Source organism: Calliphora vicina, chromosome 1 (genome assembly GCF_958450345.1).
Source record: "Calliphora vicina chromosome 1, idCalVici1.1, whole genome shotgun sequence".
NCBI lineage: Eukaryota > Metazoa > Arthropoda > Insecta > Diptera > Calliphoridae > Calliphora > Calliphora vicina.
Genome location: NC_088780.1, coordinates 21,676,511 through 21,697,735, shown reverse-complemented (window position 1 = coordinate 21,697,735; position 21,225 = coordinate 21,676,511). Strand labels below are relative to the sequence as shown.

Here is a 21,225-nt window from a genome sequence, read left to right as displayed (position 1 = left end):
TTTTAAGACTCGAGAACTATGATGAATATTTTTCTTCCTCTGTCAGGGATTGAACCTCGGGTGCTTGGTTTTGTAGGCAATCACTTTAACTGCTACACTACACCATGATAGAGGTGTGTATATACTTGGGTTTCTACGCGGGAAAATTACCCGGGAATTCACGGGAATATTTTTTAATTAAATTTTAATTTTCGGGAAATGTTTGTCTGGAATTTTCGGGAATTTCTTCATAAGTTTTCTTCTAAAAGTTAAAATTTTCAGATTCGTTTCGATGGCCAAATTTGTTGCTAATTGAATCATTTCATTATATCCATAGATTTTTTCGGTTCTAGCAACAGGTAGTCAGTTGGCAAAGAAGTATTACGGTTGAAATAACCGAATGTTTTTCAGCCAACACAAGCCACAACAGAAAATTTTGGTTATTAAGAATGAATCTAATTCAATGTTTATACTCTTAAAGGAATTATTAAAGAAGTGGCCACTTAACTTGGCTGAAACTTTGAATCAGATGTGTGATGTGTTATAAATGACAGCAATTTCTTTTCCAAACTCTATTTTTTATATAATTCTGAAAATTCTTTAAAAACATATCTGAAAAGCTTGACTCTTCAAACCGCAGCTGCGGATTGCCTGCCAAATTAATATTTTTGTTCAATTTTACGTATTCATATTTATATCCACATAACCTCGAGCTGCCGAGATGTAAAAATTTTGACCTGATATCTGCCGAAAATCAAATTTTGGCTATCTTTTAACCCGACAAAGTCGGGCTTTCTAGATATTTGTGCATAATTTTATTTCTAGCTTTATTTTCTATTGTGTCTACACTTTTTAAAACTAAACGTAATGACTTGCAATTCATTGTAGAATAATGGTAGATTTGTTGTTAAAAACGTATGTAAATCTTTTTCCATTTTGATAATAGGTGGCGTTGTTATGATTACTATAGTGCGTACGGATTTTAACACATTGACTGCCAAGGCACTTTCAGCAAATAGGATGCTGGGGGCCACAGCATTTTCTTTGCGTAATCTCTTCGAAAACGTCAATATTGGAAATTAGGCTACTGTCAGTAATATTTACTGCTTAGAAACAGATTTGTTTTTTATAAATAAGAGGGTCTTACGAAATGGCGAAAAGGATTTTTTTTTATGGGATACTGAGTTAGAAAAAATACTCAGTACAAGTTCAGAAAGTGATAAAGAATGTGAAGATTACAGTTTTGATGAGAAACTTTCAGACAACATTGAAAAAATTCTTAAAATCCAGCACTATTGTCTGACATGGCTAGAGAGAATAAAAGTCGTGTCGGACATATTTGTCCGACGTGGCGTAAACCGCATAGTGCAGTGTCACACATATGTGTCCGACGTGGCAGTCAATGTGTTAAGTGGCCACTTCTTTAAGATGCCTAAATTTTAGGGATATTCAATGAATATTATTCATATTTAGAGAAAGTAAGAACAATAATGGTTGTTCAAATTTGTTTATCTACAATCAGATACGAAAAATGTCTCTAACTAGTAGTGTTTATAAACCGGTTAACCGGTTAACCGAAAAACCGGTTTTTCTTCGAAATCTCGTTTTTTTGCGAACCGGTTAATTGAAATGTTGATTTTCGGTTAACCGGTTTATCCGGTTTTTATCACTCGGTTAACCGGTTTTTAAAATTTAAGTCTAAACTTAAGAAATCTCATGGTTTTGTGCATTTTTTATATTCATTGTACACACATTATTGGTCTGATTTGAAACCTAAACTATTGACTTACAATACAAACCTATTTAGAGCCATTATTACAACTTGCCTTTATTGTTAAAGGTAACTTTAAGCAATAGAAAAAGGTACCCTTAAATGTCACTTTAACTATAACGGCAAGTTGTAATAATGGTCCTTAGATTGATATTTTTAAGAATTTCAATGATTCTAAATAGTAGAGGACGATGGGTTTACTTAAAAACTTTTTCAGAATAAATTGCACATAATGAAACTATTAAAAATTAAATTCCGCATAATTCTAGAAGTTAATCTAAATCTTCGTTAGCTTAGCGTACAAAGTCCTTTTCAGAAATATTACAGGAGAGACAAAAAACGTTCTAAAATCCATAATTTGAAATATTTATGAGATCTGATAATGGAGTTTTATTACTTATTGATTTATAATGACAAATAAACAGAAAGAAGTGCGTTTGCATATTAATGGTCCTTTTTTGGGACTCGTAACATTTTCTGTTTCATATCAGAAAGTCGAGGTGATAATAAATTTCAAAATTATTTTTTGGTTGAAATTTAATGAAAAAAATCAATAATTAAAACAAGTATTATATAGTTAGTAACAAATTTATACTCAATTCCATTTGACTGAAATAATAATTTTGAAATTTTTACAAAACAAAATGGACTTAGCACTTTTGTATATTCATAGTTATTTATATTAACCATTCCTGACAACTAAAAACTACAAATTTTAAAGCTGTGTATACTTTATAGGACATTTTATGTTTTTACACATATATGACGGTTAACCGGTTTAACCGGTTTTTTCGATGTCGGTTAACCGAAAAACCGGTTTTTTAAAAAAGGCCAATTTTCGGTTAACCGACAAACCGGTTTTTTAAAAAGTCGGTTTTTTATAAACACTACTAACTACGCATGTTTTATAAACATAGTCGAAATTCTTAAGTTGTTTAATTAAACAAAGAATTTATTGATTTTATACTGATTTAAACTACGACTGTCACAATACCGATAAAATGCCACTAGAACCCTGCTACAATTATAAGTAAATTTATTCGAAAACAAATTTCTGGTTTTTGGTTTAATTTATTGTTAAAATATTTAACTTCCTCCCGGGAAAGAAAAAGGTCTGGGAAATTAGGAAATACTTAATTTCATTAAACCTTTATGCTTTCCGGTTCAGAGCACTTTAATTGGTAGAGGCTCTGGACCTCACATATCTAAAGAACAAATTTATATTATCGATCGTCGAATGGAAATTATCAAAAGCAAATATATTAAGCAGATCATAATCATCAGACAATGACTTGTTTAAGAAATCCAGGAAAAAAACTAACTGGTTTAAGTTCAGAGGGTTCGTGAAGCACAAACTAAGCTATATATGACTTAAAAATGCGGAATTTACAATAGATGGCGTATCTGTTGTGTACAGTTTTTGTTTTTAAAAATTAATAAGTCAATTTTAAGAAACATATCTGTCATTTATTCTCAGTGTAAACAAAAAATATTTTTTTTGCTTCGAAAATGTCGAATTTTGTATCAAAGAATTATCAGAATTATCGGGAAGTTTTGCTTTACTTCTTTAATTTGAAGAAAGTGCTGCTGAAGCACACCGATAGCTCACCAAAGCAATCGGTTTCAATGTGCGAGAGATGGTTTGTTCGTTTCAGAAGTGGTGATTTTGACACGGAAGCCAAAGATCGCCCAGGTCAGCCAAAAATGTGTGATGACCAAGAATTGGAGGCATTACTTCATGAAGATTGTTTTCACACTCAATAAGAGCTTGAAAAATCATTGGGAGCTACTTAAGCATCAATTTCAAAATGTTTGCGAACAGCAGGTGTCAAGGCCGAGAGACCTTGAAACACCATTTTGCAAGTCCGAAATTTTTACACCGAATCATTACTTGCGATGAAGAATTGATCCATTACGATAACCCGAAGCGTTAGAGATCATGTGTGGAGTCCGGATACCAGCCGAACCTACACCAAAGCCAAATATCCATAGCGGTATGGTAATGCTCTGTACTAGTTGGGATCAAAAGGGTCACACCAACACAGGGAACTCACACCGAACGCCACTGATTTGTTTGAAGCGAGCATTGGTCGAAAAACGTCCAGAATATGCGGCCAGTCATGAAACCGTAATATTCCATTATGACAACACACGGCTACATGTTGCAATATCTGTTAAAGACTATTTAGAATGAAGTGGTGGGAAAGTTTTGCCTCACCCGCTTTATAGACCAGACCATTACCCATCCGACTGCTGTTTGATTTGATCGATGCAGAACGCTGTCTCTGGAATACGCTTCAGTTTGGATTAGAGTATCCGAAATTGGTTAAGATGAGCAGTTCGTTTGACTCGGAATCCATATGTTGAAGGATGGGAGAGGTTCATAGCTAACAGTGGCCAATACTTTGAATAAATTTATATTGTACAAATGTTTCAAAATAAAAGCTAAAAATTTGAAAAACTCCTGCCTTTTTAAGTAGTCGAAGACAATATTTCTAGCCTTAACAAGATGAAGGAAGTTTTAAATAGAACAACTGTAAAAGCTTCTGAAAATTCTTGTCTCCAGCCAATGTCTACGAAGAGAGAAAATAGAAGATTAGTGTCTTTCAGGCTGAAGGAGTGCCATGACAAGTTTTTCGTGAAATAAACATTCATAAGAGAACTGTGATTTGAAATGGATACTACGACTTCGGCCTTAGTTAGAATGTGGAATAATGAACTGTTCAAGCCTAGCTTGAATTCCTGCAGATATAGATTTCTGAACGTACATATATATAAGTGATACATTTGGTACTATCGAGAGGTTGAATCTAGTGCTCATTTCATTAGCTTATAATCATGATCTAGTTTCATCGAACTCATTGAGTAGTATGGTCTTGTCTTTTTTTTTTCACACAGCCACATTTTAAACTAACTCTTACTTTTTCATTCATTCATGCCCATTACCCAGCAGCCTTTTGGAAATATCAAAAACCATGACTTCAAATTCAGTTACCATAAGATTTATGTGGTCTGTTAAACCCACAACTTTGACTCCATAAGTACTTGCAGTCATAATAAATCATTACTTTCTTAAGGGTTGCAAAATTTAAACCACTGTCCAACTCTCTAGCACTAAACCCACAAAAAGATACTTATGGCCTCTATTACCAATGTGTGTAGTTAAATCTATTGCAAAAAAAACAAGAAATCTTCCCAAAAAAAAAAATGTAAATGAAAAAACTTGGAACCACACTTACCTTTACCAATTTTATCTTCGGCATTCAGATCACGTATGTCATCTTCTCCAATTTCAATTTTATATGGCACATGCATATTGGCTGCTATGGCCATTGGTAATGCCCAATTTTCATCTATAAAGAAAAAGTAGAACGAATTGATAAAAACAACATCAATATGAATAAGAAAATAATAGAAAATCAACTTTACTTATTTGCCTATGTATGAATGTGGAATGTGCGGCCATAGTAAATGTGGAAACTTAAAGGCAGTCGTTGAACAAAAACAAAAGCATTTGGGAAATAGTAAAAGTTGATTTTTTGTTTTCTTTCATTTTATGTTTTAAATGTAAATATTTCTGATGGTATGTGTTAGTGAATGTGTTTGTGTAAGTGTATTGAAGAGAAAGAGAATGTTGTGGCAACATTGTTGGCGTTTGATAACAATGATTATTGTCATATGTGTGGCATGTTGTAAAATCAGTAGCGGAGGGAAAGGGAGCAAACAAGTTAGACGATATATGTGAATTGTAAGGCAAAAATAATGCCCTATAGCTGCTAAGAAAATGCTTTGAAAATATCGAGTATTTTACCAACGAAATTTTAAAGTTTTTTTGTTGAATAAAACTTTTTAGTGAAACGATTTCAAATCGTTGAACAAGTTTTTCTTGCGAAGAAAGTTTTTTATTGAAAAAAGCTAATTTTGTTTTGTTAGATTTTGAGATTGATCAAGAATTGTTTGTGAACTCAAAAGTAAAAACTTTTTTTCTCGAGTTAGAGTTAAAAGGTTTGTTTTTTGTAGATTGTGAGGACCTAAATTCTTGGAATTTAGACCGACATAAATTAAATTGTACAAAAAAACTTAGGAATAAGCCAAGTAAAGAAAATATTATTGTTTTATTGGGTAGATGATGGATGACATCCATCAACGGGGGGCGGATAACATCCCCCAATATTTGGATTTATTCTCATTTTAGATATCCGGAGGACGATGGGGTACAGGAGGTCATACGAGCCGTACAGTCAGGGGCAGGTGATGGGTACAATACTGGCTGCGAAAATAAACAACAGAGTGTCTACAGCAGAATATCAGCAGCAGAGAGTATCAGCAGAGGAGTTTAGAGTAGAGTTCAGCAGAGAGGAGTCAACGGAGTGTAAGCAGAGAGAAGTCAACAGAGTGTATCAGAGAGGGTAGTCATGAGAGAGACAGTCACGAGAGAAGATATTCAGCCGTATACAAGAATACAACAAACACAGGATTAAACAACTGAGATTGATTGAACAACCGCTACCGATTCAAACCTTTTTTTCCGCATTAGCTACAAAGCTACAATAGCTGTAGAGAAACAATAATATATAAGCTAATGTAACAGAGCAATGGATCTCTCTTTTGTGTTGTACAAGTGATCAAATAAGACGTGTGACAAGCCGGTAAAAAAAAAATATATAACAACAGTGCTAGGGGGTAATTAAATTTGGATTTGGTAACAACGATCCTTGCTTTGTGAGAACAGGGCGCTGGTTTACAATCAGATAGCAAGGCGGATTACATCCAACCTTACCCAAAACCGGTTTACATCCGTGGAGGGAGGAGAATAGGGCACTAGCTCAGGGCTAGGAAGTAACACTCGCAAGAATTAGGAACAAGAATAGATTCTAGAATTACATTCTAGAATATTTTGAGAGCAGGAATTAGTAGTCAGGAGTAATAGGGCACCGGTACGTGTCACCCGAGAGTTCACGGAACAACAGCAAGTTGTTCTCAATAAAGAAGCAAGTCAATTTGCATTTGTGGCTCAATAAATAAAATTAAGCAATTGAAAACATAAATAAAGAGTAAAAAGTAAAAAGAACAAAAGCAAAGTGTTTTAAATTTTATGTTAAGGACCCTGGACTAGACTGAGCGCTACCCCAGCTTCAAACCCGGAGTAACCGGAGGTTCCTTACAAGATAAATAGCCGTTTTTGGAAAAAAGCTTTTGTTGAGAAAATAAAGTGTAAACATTTTTATTGAGAAAAGCTTTTTAGTAAAAAAAAATAACTTTTGATTGAGAAAAGCTTGTTTTTTCTCTATTTTTATTTTTTCTACAAAAAAAGATTTGTGTTGAGAAAATAAAGTGAACCATTTTTTTTATTGAAAAAAGTTTTTTAGTAAAAAGAGGATATTGATTATGGAAACTTTTTTTGTGAGCAAATACAATTTTAAGTGAGAAATAAAGGATATACAAATATGTTTCAACAAAAGCTTTGATGTTAAAAAGCTAGTTTTGGTGATAAGTTTTTATACCCTACACCACCATAGTGGGGAGGGTATTATGCGTTTGTGCAGATGTTTGTAACGCCCAAAAATATTAGTCTAACACCCACCTTAAAGTATACCGATCGACTTAGAATCACTTTCTGAGTCGATTAAACGATGTCCGTCCGTCCGTCTGGTTGGCTGGCTGTCCATGTAAACCTTGTGCGCAGAGTACAGGTCGCAATTTTGAAGATATTTCGACCAAATTTGGTACATATTACTTTTTCGGCTCAAGGACCAATCCTATTGAAAGTGGCTGAAATCGGTCCATTATTTCACCTAGCCCCCATACAAATGTCCCCTCGAAATTGGACTTTATCGGTCATAAACGTTTAATTTATCTATGTATCTACACAAATTTCGCTCCAAATAAGTTTTATATCTACAAAATTCATGTCACCAAATTTTGTCACGATCGGTCCATAATTAGTCATAGCTCCCATATAGACCCGCTTCCGAAAATCACTTTAACGTGCATAAATCGCTTAAAAATGTTGGTATACACACAAAATTCAACATAGTTAACTTTAATATAGACATAAATCACACGACCTAATTTTATGGTGATCGGTCCATAATTGGTCATAGCCCCCATATAAGGCCCACTTCCGAAAATCACTCAAAAATATAAATTATTGACATTTTAAAAGAAAAATATTTTTACTCATTTACTTGGTGTAGGTTATTATATGGTCGGGCTTGACCGACCATACTTTCTTACTTGTTTATTATGCAAAAAGCTTTTTTTTAACTATTTTAGTCTCAAGAAAGTTGTCTAAGCTTAAGATTTTTACGAAAAAATTAGTTTTTTAACTAAAAAGCTTTTTCACCATTTTTTATACCCTACACCACCATAGTGGGGAGGGTATTATGCGTTTGTGCAGATGTTTGTAACGCCCAAAAATATTAGTCTAACACCCACCTTAAAGTATACCGATCGACTTAGAATCATTTTCTGAGTCGATTAAGCGATGTCCGTCCGTCTGTCCGTCTGGTCGGCTGGCTGGCTGTCCATGTAAACCTTGTGCGCAGAGTACAGGTCGCAATTTTGAAGATATCTCGATCAAATTTGGTACATATTATTTTTTCGGCTCAAGGACCAAGCCTATTGAAACTGGCTGAAATCGGTCCACTATTTCACCTAGCCCCCATACGAATGTCCTCCCGAAATTGGACTTTATCGGTCATAAATGATTAATTTATATATGTATCTCCACAAATTCCGCTCCAAATAAGTTTTATATACACAAAATTCATGTCACCAAATTTTGTTACGATCGGTCCATAATTAGTCATAGCTCCCATATAGACCCGCTTCCGAAAATCACTTTAACGTGCATAAATCGCTTAAAAATGTTGGTAAACACACAAAATTCAACATAGTTAACTTTAATATAGACATAAATCACACGACCTAATTTTATGGTGATCGGTCCATAATTGGTCATAGCTCCCATATAAGGCCCACTTCCGAAAATCACTCAAAAATATAAATTATTGATATTTTAAAAGAAAAATATTTTTACTCATTTACTTGGTGTAGGGTATTATATGGTCGGGCTTGACCGACCATACTTTCTTACTTGTTTATTATGCAAAAAGCTTTTTTTAAGTATTTTAGTCTCAAGAAAGTTGTCTAAGCTTAAGATTTTTACGAAAAAATTAGTTTTTTAACTAAAAAACTTTTTCACCAATTTTTTTTTTATTGAAAAAAGCTTTTTAGTTAAAAAAACACTTTTTGCCGGAAAAATCTTAAACGCTAAAATCAAAAGCGTTAAGAAGTTAAAAGTTTAGTGAAGAAATCACTTTTTAATGAAAAAATAACATTTCAGAGAAAAACTTAACTTTTTTTATGAAAAAGGGAACTTATTGTGAAAAACCTTTTTTTTGTCGGAAGCGAGTTTGAATACAAAATTATTAAGGGTCCTCATGTAAACGCTTAAATGCCTTGCAAACTGTGCAATCTGTGCATTTTTACACTCTCGCAAATGAACTGTCAAAAAATGTATGGAAATTCGTTTGCACAACCCCGATAAGTTTGCGCGACAATTTAGTCTCGCAAACTTGAATTTATTGTGCATTTGATGAATCAGCTGCTTTTGTGTACTTTTATTTATAAGAAATAAAAATCAAATAAAATATAAAAATGTTGTGCATGTGAAAATTGTGTAACTTTGGAACAGAATGATTGTATTAAATGGCATTGTGTATGAAAACATTAACCAACAGCTAGAATATAAACAAAATCTTGCAAACTCTGTATATCACCGTTTGTTCCAAAGATTTAACTTTCATTCAACATTTTTAAAATTGAGAACAAACGATACACTCTTGAAAGCTTAAGAATACAACAAAAAATACACAATACAATGAACACGAAAGAGGACAAGGATAACACAAAACTGCAATATTCCGCTGCAATATTTAATTATTAAATCAGTTGAAGTTCTGTGATATTAGTATTAAGTTTGACTTATAGTATATGTTTGTGTTGTAATGATTATTTATTTATTTATTAATTCTGTGTCGTGAAGTCCAGTTTTTTAAATAATAAGTTAATTGACAATGTAAACAATAGAATTTCGTAAGTTGAACTGTGATATCTTAAGTTTTTCAATGATTTATAATAAAATATTTATATGTTTTTGTCGCTAGAATTCAACAATAAAAGAAAACCCCTGAAGAAGTTTGAAACAAACAAACGAAACGTTGGGTAAATAATAATAAAAATGAAAATACTTTGATTTTTATTTACACATTTGGTAACAAATGATTGACCATAAATAGCCCGTAAGATTGGAATCTTAAAAACTAAAATTTATACAATTTGAAAAATTTGTTAAGGCTTTTGATGAATTTATTTTTATTTGACATTTATATCAAATAGAGAGAAATTTAATGTATAAACTTGCACAACATTGATAAGGTGTGTTCATGAAACACGTCGCGCAAATTTGCACAATTGAACAAATGGCAAACATAAGCGTTTAAATGATTATTATTTTTTAAATAAATTATTTAGAATTAAGTTTAGTAAAAAAAAATCTTTTTAATGAATATATTTAGTAGAAAGCATTTGTGTGAAGTGAATAATTTCAGAAGAAAAAGCATGTAAGTGAAAAAATGTATTTTAGTAAAAAAACTTTTAATTGAATCTAAAATAGTTGAGATATGTTTTTAGAAAAAAGAGTATTTTACTGAAAAAAGCTAATGGTTCAAAATTATACATTTAATTTTTTGAAATTTTTTTAAATTTTTTTTCGTTTGGTTTCTATAAAAAAATTAGTTTTGTAAACATTTTAAGTCCTTTTACAAAACTGTCCCTATTTTCACCAACGAAATAGCAAACTTAATATGCCCCACATATTTCTAATGATTTGTAGAAAAAAACAAACCCAAAAAAATACTCAGTTTATATCAGATTTTGGCCCACAAAAAGCACAGGAGAAAACAAATAAAAAAAAATAGTGAAATTGTCCTTAAAAAGTTGTTGAAATGAAAATCCCTTTGGATAGTCGATTGAATCTTAAGTTTGTCAATGTATATCTAAAGTTTGGCCTTGATGAACAAAATAACCGGGGAAAAAACATCTAAAAATTGTTTTTGTTGAATAAATAGAAAAGTTTTTGTTTTTTTTTTTTCATTTACTTGCCTAAGCTAGAGGATTTGAAGTTTTCGTAACTAAATATAAGCAAGCATAAACTTAACTTTAACCAAAACTTATATGCACAGTTAAGAATTCATTTACAAATACATATTTTCTATTTAGTTAAAGATATAGTTTGAAGATAACATGGACTAAAATGATATTTTATGACATGTAATTAAATATCAATAGATTAACATTAAATAGTTTACTCTTTAGCTAAGCTAAAATATTGTGGTTTGTTTTACAGAAAAAAATAATAAAACGTTTTATCTCTTTGCAATATTTTCCTTTCATTGTAAAAGCCATTCACGCAATTCAATTTAAATATAAACTATTTTAAATTTACACACTCATAAATGCATATAACTAAGTACTTTTATTTCATAAATCCCATTTTCATAAAAAGTAATCTACATATATTCTTTTTTTTTTTTTTTGTATAATTCTTTTGTTAGTTATTTATGAGGAAAACACACTTGATCCTTTTTGTACTCATGCTTTGCTTTATTTTTCGTCGTATGCCATGATTTTTATTTTATTCATTATTCGTTGTATATATTTTTTTTTCATAAAACTAATTAACGTTGAATTGACACAGTTTCAGTAGTAATTAAGTTCAGTTTTTTCTTTTTGCCTTAAAGGAAAACGGAAAAACTATATTTCAACAAATAAAACAACGAAGACAATAATAATGTTTTATGCTCAAAATGAGTTGAATTTATAGACTATAGTTGGAAAAAATGTAAGCAAATGACTTTGGGTTAAAGAAACAGTTTAAATTTCAATAGTTTTAAAATTGTTCAAGATTCCTTAAATTTAAATAAAATTTTAGTAAATAAATACCCCTATATTTGAATTTGTCATAGATATGTATTAGAGTGTCCCTTAGAATTAAATTTTTTGAAATGTTGAGACGGTACCCGCTGAAAACTTTCGTAATGACCTAAAATACACACCAAAAAAATGTTTAGCTTGTTCTAAGAAGGGCAACCCGTGCCGACTTAGCGATTTAGTTTTGAGGTGCATTTACAAGGGGAAAAAATGCTTTTTTCAGTTTTTGTAAAAATTTTGCCATTAAATAATTACCTTTGCAATTAAATTTAAAAGAATTCAAATGTGTACGTAATTGTCGTTCTAATAAGATATAAAAAATAAAAATTGGTTGAAAAATGTTAAAGGTATTAAAAAATCGCCAGGCCATTAACGTGTCTCACCACTAGAACATGAAATGTAGGAACAAAATTAACATATTTTAAGAAATATTAAAATAAAAGCTTATTTTTACTTAAGATATATCCATATTTACTTGTATATGAGTTTTTGTCTTCGTAGGATACCGTTAACCTATTCGCAGGTATAACCAAAAAAATTTTATTTTTTTAAACGGCAGTTTCAAAACTCCAATTTCAAATTTTTAAAAATTTTGTTAAACAAATTTCAGAATTTTTTTATCATCACATTGGGATTTATTGGGAACATAATAAGGAATAAAAATATGACAATACCTACGATAGTTTTTCCGTACCAGCGATTTAAATTTTGAGATTTTCGAAAAAAACTAATATTTTGGCGAATGAGCCGAATTTCCTTACTGTTATTATTTTTAAGTTAAAGCTATTCAGAATAATATAGTCCAGGTAATTTAAAAATATAGTCTAAAAGTTTTACTAAAATCGGAAAACTTTAACCTTTAAATCGTGAAGGTCAAAGGTCAAATTTTTCAATATTTAAAATTTCTCATGGAAAGTTAGAGAAATGTTATACATTTTTGGGCCGATTTTGATGAAACTTGCTGGGCGAAAAGATGACTTAACTCTTCATTTTATTAAAAAAAATTTTATTAAGAATATATAACAATTTTATGTTTTTCTATAAGATATCTTTACGAGGAAGATTTTGGTGTAAAAAACATGTCCTATTTTTCGAATTTGCTGCCCCTACGCCCTTCGGAATTTGACCTATTTTTTTATAAAAATTTCAACTTTGGACCACATGTTCTAAACTCCCAAAGCTGGAATCAGAAAACGGAAAACAGTTTCAAAAACCTTGATGTGTTTTCCAGTTATCCCCAAAGTATGGACAAAATTGTAAAAAATAATTTTTTTTTTGGAATTTCGCTTTTTTGACTTTTTGGTAAGTTTTTTTTACACTTTCTTATTTATAATGGTAAATTAAAAAAACGTTGAAAATTTCATTGAGTTTTGCTAATAACTTAATAAATATTTTATTTCATTTATTGAGTTTCTGAAACTAAAATTTGTATCAAAATTTTAATAGGATTGCAAATATTAGAAAAAATTTGATCCACATTTATTCCGAACTATTTTTTTTTTTGTTTAGATGAGTTAATTTTTGGTCTTACAAAAAAATTTCAAGTCCGTCCTTCATAAATATTGCACCATAGCCCCCTGTAGCATTTGTAGGGTCCATTTTAATAACTTAAACTCGAATACTCTTTGTTTACGCCAACGTCAAATTTTATCCCAATCGGACCAGCCGTTTAGAAATGCCAGATTTATTTCCAAAAAATTTTGATTCTGCCCCACTGTGCATTTGAAGTATGAAGAAGTACCCTTTGGTACTTTAAAGCCATTACATCCCCTATTTTTTTTAGCACAGATATGTCTCAAACGTTTCCAAACTTTGTTCATTTGCTTAAGAAAATATATGTTGCAAAAAAGTACCAAAATGTTTATCACGATTTGGACAAATATACACTCACTCGATTCCAAATAAACCCAGTTATTTTTTTATACCCTATAGTGGGGAGGGTATTATGCGTTTGTGCAGATGTTTGTAACGCCCACCTGATCGACTTAGAATCACTTTCTGTGTCGATTAAACGATGTCCGTCCGTCCGTCCGTCCGTCCGTCTGGTTGGCTGGCTGGCTGTCCATGTAAACCTTGTGCGCAGAGTACAGGTCGCAATTTTGTAGATATTTTAATAAAATTTGGTACATATTATTTGTTCGGCCCAAGGACAAAGCCTATTGAAAATGGCTGAAATCGGTCCATTATTTCACCTAGCCCCCATACAAATGCCCTTCCGAAATTGGACTTTATCGGTCATAAATATTTAATTAATAAATGTATCTCCACAAATTGCGCTCCAAATAAATTTTAGATATACAAAATTCATGTCACCAAATTTTGTTACGATCGGTCCATAATTAGTCATAGCTGCCATATAGATCCGCTTTCGAAAATCACTAAATCGCTTAACAATGTTGGTATACTCACAAAATTCAACATAGTAAACTTTCATGGAGACATAAATCACACAACCTAATTTCATGGTGATCGATCCATAATTGGTCATAGCCCCCATATAAGGCCCACTTCCGAAAATCACTCAAAAATATAAATTATTGAAATTTTAAAAGAAAAATGTTTTTGCTCTTTTATTTAGTGTAGGGTATTATATGGTCGGACTTGACCGACCATACTTTCTTACTTGCTTTTTTGTATGACTGTAACAACCAATTTTTCAAATTTTGTCAAAATTGGCATAACAATTTTGGATAAAATGTTTTTTCCCCTTTTTACCCTTTTTTGGTACATTTGGTTTTCCATTGAACCAAGTACCAAATTTATATTTGGTATTTTTTGACAAGTAAAGGATACGATTTAAAATGTATTACCATGTTTATTAGTTTAAAAGGTGTTTTTTACTTTTTTAATATTCTAACGTTTTAGCTGAGAAATCTGCATTTTGGTACCATTGTAGTACCATAATAAAGTTTTTAACCGATTTCTCCCCTAAACAGTTAGAATTTAAAAAAAAAAAACATGTTTAAAAGATATAAGTTTAACAAATTTACCCGTTTTTGCCCCATAAACAGTAGAATTTCCATAAATGTTATCATAGTACATATTAAAAATTCCATAATTTTCAAGTTATCCATCGTAAATTTTCTGTATTTTCTTGTAATGGCTACTATAATTAAATTTCTCGAAACTTCTACATATTTAACAATTTGTATCCAATGTCTGTAGTTGTATTGATAAGTAAGACAAATTTTTTGCGAAAATTCCTACATACAGTTTTCCCATTCAAACATCCATCCAGCCATATGATACAAGAAAACACCATAAAAGTATTTTCTACTTTTTTCTTTCCTTCTTTTATTTTTTTTTTTTTTTTGCAGAATTTGCTATTTAGTATTCTAAGAACTATGAAATTATACATTAAAACTCAAGGAGAGTAAGGAAAAATGGAAAATAAAAACAAATTTATGGAATATGGGTTCTTTTTATGATATTTTTCTATTTTAACTTTTTTAATTTAATTTACAGAAATAAATAAATTAAGATTTAAAATATGTACATGAAATATGGAGAGTTTTTTTTATTTTATAAGCAAACGTTGACAGTATAAAGACAATATTAAATTTGGTAAGGCAGTAATTTAATTATGACCAAGAAGTTATTAATAATAATAAAAAGTAAGTAATAATAAATAAAAAGTGTTGGGTAGAAAAGTCTGCAGATGACATAAAATATGGTTAACAAAAAATTTAAAGAGGTTTTTGCTAAATTATAGAAGTGAAATGGATTTAAATTTATTACTATGGGTTTGCTTAGTATTTCGTCTATGAATTGCAAAATACTAATGGGTTACAATGAAAGATAAAAATTATTGCACAGTACATGCACAATTACAATGTTTTTATATATTTTCTGGATCCTAATTGGAATATAAAAGACGATTGAATTTTTTATCTTTCAGTCAATGTGTCATTTGAAGTTTGTTTTTCAAAGAGTCGAGATAATCAATGCCCCTATATGCTGCATATATTGGTCAGACAAAATTCGATATCCCACATATATATATCATCAAGTTGACAGGAAATCAAAATGATTGAAAACTTGAGAAATACGGGGAAATAAACTAAGAAACCGCTCTACACGCAGAGAAAAAATATAGTTGTACATATTTACATTTTAAAGATTTTTTTAACAATATTATGGTCACTGTGTTTATTTATATTATTGGCATAACTACAATATATTAAGGTTACGAATCACATGACTGTAGCAATCATATATATAGTATATGATTGGGACAACCATTTTTTTGCTGAAGGACATCATTATTATTTATCGACTTATGGTTATCACAATTTTAGAATGATTATAATGATGAATATGGAAGTATATGTTTGTGACTATATTTATGATGAATTTGGGTTACCGCAATCATATTAATAATTACAGTGACCATAATTAAAAAACTTGTAAACATTTTGAAATAGTTACAGTAAACATGAAATCTATATTTATTCTCTGGGTATAAGAATGGGAAATTGTTTATCTGGAAACAATTTTATATAACAATTTTCTCTATATAACCCTATCATTAGTTGTTTCTACACTACTTAAGTGTAGAATTGCAGATAAGGTTTTTATCCCTGGAATTCCCGGTACAAAATTCCCGGGAATTTTGCCAATTTTTCACTACCCGATTCCCGGGATTTTTAGTGGGGAATCCCGAGAATTAAAAACTGACCAAAATACATAGAAAACAAGTTAGAACTCTGTTTTTTTTTTATCAAAAAACAGTGAAAAGTGGTTTACAGTTTTTTGCTTATATCTTGGCAATAATAGACCGTTTATTATTATTATTTATTTGGGCTTTTTCGTATTAAAATTTAAGAAGAGAATTCATTATTTATAGAATTTATTTCTTATTGAATCATTCTAATTTCTTTTAATTTCTTCTTCAAATCCATAACAAAATAGCTTCAAAAATTTATTAAATGATTAAATTTTTCTTCAATTAAAATCTAGTACAAAAAGACAATTTTTTCAATTAATTTTGTAAATGATTTGATTTAACAAAAATTTAATCATTCAAAGTTTGAATAAATTCTGTTATTAGTTAACTTTAAAATTAATTCAATTTAAACAAAGGCTTTGGAATGAATCTAAAAAGTTAAATATTAGGAACGGATTTATGAACGAAAGCCTGACATTTTTTAATTACGGATTTAGATTTTAGTGAATTAAGCTCAAATTTTATTAACTAACTCGAAGCTCTGATATTTAATAATTATAACACTAAGTTTTCATATGAAATTTGGCTATAATATTCCTAATTTACAGTATCATTATATATTTCGGGAATAGCCGGGTACCCGGGAATGAAGAAAAAAATTTCCCGATTCCCGGGAATCAAAAAAGGTCGGGAAATTAAAAACCCTAATTGCAGGGTATATCAAATTCGACACTGACGAATATAGCTTTCTGATTTGATATACTTAAATTTGTGCTTCATATTTATACAAAATTTATCTTGTTGAATTTTTTGTTTATTTTGCAATTTATATTTTCCAAATAAATATTGTGCAATTGAAGTTAAATAACATACTACATACAATAGTACTAATATAAGTATGTATATTAGGTAGGCACTTATTTTGAACTTTTTCGATTTTCATTGCTCTTAAAATGTAAAATTGTGTGCCTTCATCTAAAAATCAAATGCTGAGTATTTAAACAAACGTTTAGAAGTTGCACGTTTTAATTGAAGAATGTCCAAGAACATCCATTCAGGAACTGAACAATTCTCGCACTACTTCAACAGTGGAAAATGTTGTGAAAAATAGGGTCGACTGGATGAGGTACTGCTGAGCGAGTCGTGGTAGTCATATGAATCATATTGTGTTCCATTCTTAAATAACAAATTTCAACCTTTCCACGATGGGGCCAATGACAGGTTTTGAGGCAAAAAGTCCTTTTTTCAAGTCAACCATTTAAAAAAAATAATAACGGAATTTTATATTTAACACTTTGAAACACTCAAATATTAAAAAATTAAAGTCAGGTGGCAACTCATGGCGACATGCCGAGCTGCCAAAGTTGCCAAGTTTTGCTTTGCTACATTTTCCGACATTCAATCATAATGAAACAACAAAGGAATTTTAGTCGTCAAACAAAAACTTTTAAGATTATAAAAATTTTGTAAAATGGAAAACACTTGTAAAGGTGTGTAAATTAAAATGTTATTAAAAATTTCAAAAAAAAGTTAGATGTAATAAATAATTTTTTGTGTCAACTTGTGTTGTCTTTTTTGTGAAGTTTTTGCTGTCGTCCATATATTCTTTGGAATAGAACTTTGTTTATCCGAGCGTATCCGTGAAAAAATATATGTGTAGGGAAAGGTAATAATGTGTACTTTAATTTTTTGGAAAAACAATCTGCCGCCATTTGCCGCTGTTTATAAAAATTTATTTCCAGATAGCGTATAACTTAAAAATTTGGATATTTATACCTAAAGCTCCATAGTGGGGAGGGTATATTGGGTTAGTGCTGATGTTTATAACGCGCAAAAATATTGTTCCAACACCCACCTTATGGTGTACCAATCTGTTCAGGATAACTTTCTGAGTCGATTAAGCGATGTCCGTCCGTCCGTCTGTTCTTCTGTCAATGTAAACCTTTTAATCAAACTACAGGTTCCAATTTTAAAGAAAATTCGACAAGAAAATTCGACAAATTTGGTACAAGCTTTTCTCTTGTCCCAGGGACAAAGCCTGTTGAATTTGGTTAGAATCGGTCCATTATTTCTCCTAGCCCCCACATGATTGCCCTATCTGAAAATAGTTAAGCTCTCATAAAAATCTTATTTATATAGATATCCAAACCAAATTCAGCACAAATAAGTTTTATATAAGCCGAAATCGCACCACCAAATTTTGTGTCGATCGGTCTTTAATTAGACATAGCTCCCATATAAGGCCCACTTCCAAAAATCACTTTTATAACGATCCACGATGGGGCCAATGACAGGTTTTTGAGGCAAAAAGTACTTTTTTAAAGTCAACCATTTAAAAAAAAAAAATAAGTAATATTCTTAAATATATTAATATGAATTATTTTGTTTATTTAAAGTAAGTTTCTAAATAAATGTATCTTGAACAGACTGATGAAATTATCGCTTAATTTCAAGATCCGCCTATAGACATGTATATATTTCCTGACACTAGAGGTGGGTGTGGCAGTAGGCAGATTGACTTGAAATGATTACTAAAGTCTTAGGTGAGCATTTAAGTGACCTATTTGAAACTCAGAAACTTTTTATTTCCCGGTGATCATCAACCGCAGTAGTACTTTAATCCACCTACTGGAAATGGGCGTGGCACTGCCCGATTGACTTAATTTTTTTACTGAAGACTTAAAAGCTCATTATTATCATCTGTTCGAAATTTGAAAGGTCTAGCTGTTTCCTGAGATTTATTGCCTCAATAACTGGTCATTGGCACCATCGTGCTTTCCAAAAAAAACAGAAATTTGGAAAAAAAATAATCATTAGTTTTTTTTATACCCGATTCAAATTTCAAATTTTATATACATATGTGGTCTAGAAAAAAAATTCAAACAAAAAAATTATTCAAAATAATCACACATAAGAGTGTTGTTTTGGTTTTTCATAGTTTTTTTTACTAATACATTCTCAACACAGGTTTTTGACAACGGAGTTAGGTCTTTGACAGCAGAGTTTTCGCTCTATGTATATTTCTCTATGGTCGTAGATTCATACATTGAGATATTTAACGACTGCTTGCAACATTCATAATGTGTATAAACATTTTCAGTACTCGAAACTTCTACAGGCTGTTATTAATATTGTTTGTAAGTATAACAAAATTAAATATTAAAGCTGCTAACATTAACATATTTACTAAAAGCTTTAGAAATAAAACATTCTAGTTTTGTCCGTTAGATAGATAATTCATGAAACCACTAAAAGATGTCACTTTGTATGTATATAAGTAGTAACAGAAAATTGCAGTCAGTTTATCAAAGGCGCTGCTAGTGTATTCTTGATTATTATGAAATGTGTTTTTAAATTGTGTTAATTTAAATAAATAAAGAGTTGTTACACATTTTAAACTACTTAACTGGTTTTACTTGTAATTAAAAGAATACGGTTTATTTAAAGGAAATAAACCACCATTTTTAAATGGTAAAAACGTAGTATCATTAAGTATATTTGGTGAAAGTTAGTTTAATTAAATAATTTTGTTTATTGTTATTTAAAATTATTACTACTTTGACTGAAAACTTGACTGAAAATGTTTAACATCTAAACGTTAATAGATTTTGCTCAAATTTTCAGTATTTGGCTCTTAGTTGACGCAGAACAATTTTAGGCCTTGGGAGTAACGAAAACCGAAAAAGTGCTATATAAAAGCCACCCTAATATTCATCTATGCCATGCATATATTTCAACAATTGCAATTATTGAGAAAAGTAATTAGGTTTATGAAAAATATATGCTAGCACATGTGTTACATATCCAATGAATATTTATGTTTGAATAACTACTTGCCATTGTCTGTCTTGCAAAATGGACTAAGTGTGATTTTCAGAAAAAAATTTTTTCAAGATAGCAAAATATCAAAAACTCTACAGATTCTAAATTTAATGATGATGGACAAATTTCTAAGGTTTTTATAAAATATATCACTGGCTTAACATGCAAAGGCTCTAAGTCCATATTTTAAAATTTTACAGAAGAAAAAAAAAACATTCAAACTTTTTTTGCGTAAATATTTTTGAATTCTGTAAACGCATTTTTTTTTGTTTTCTATGTGCGTAAAAGCCAAATTATAAAATAAGTATTTTCAGAGATAAAAGGTTTTTTTGGACTTAGAGCTTTTTCTATTGCTTAGTTTGTATTTTTTGATGAACTTAGGTCTTTTTCTTAGAACTTGTCTTTCATTTCTTATTTACTACTTTTTATACCCTTCACCATGAGTTGCAAGGATATATATAAGTTTGTCATTCACTTTGTATGTTACAGATAGCGAAGTCGATATAGCCATGTCTGTCAGTCTCTATGATGAAATCAACTTTCCGTAGCCCCTAAATAACTTACATACATGATTCATACATCAATATATTGGGAATTCTTCCGGCTCGGTTACTATTAAAAATCAGCCACAAATGGCTGAGATATAAGGGAAATACCAGGACAACCTCGATTTTTGGCCTATTTTTAATCTACACGCAGAGAAAAAATATAATTGGGTGGTTACTGTAACCATTTAAATCATTGGTAGGCAAAAAGAGTCATTTAATGTGTGTGCTCTTTTGGGTAAAAAATAAAATATCCACAACAACACCAAGAAACTGAATGTGTGTATTTTTACGCTCTATTACGCTCTTTTGTTCACATTTGGGTTGTTTGACGAAAATCATCGTAACCTGAACAATATGAACGCCTACCATGGATTTAAATAGTGTTACAAGATTTTTAACAATATTATAGTCACAGTAACTATTTACATGATTGTGGTAACCAT

At 30.5% G+C, this 21,225-nt stretch overlaps 1 protein-coding gene across 1 annotated transcript in view; it reads right to left on the bottom strand.

The window, feature by feature from the left end:
• LOC135957121 (uncharacterized) overlaps positions 1-21,225 on the bottom strand; it is a 225,777-nt gene that overhangs the window by 19,512 nt on the left and 185,040 nt on the right. The window contains exon 4 of the mRNA XM_065507839.1: positions 4,990-5,103. Within this exon, the coding sequence (XP_065363911.1) occupies positions 4,990-5,103 (114 nt within the window). The remainder of the gene's footprint in view (positions 1-4,989; positions 5,104-21,225) is intronic.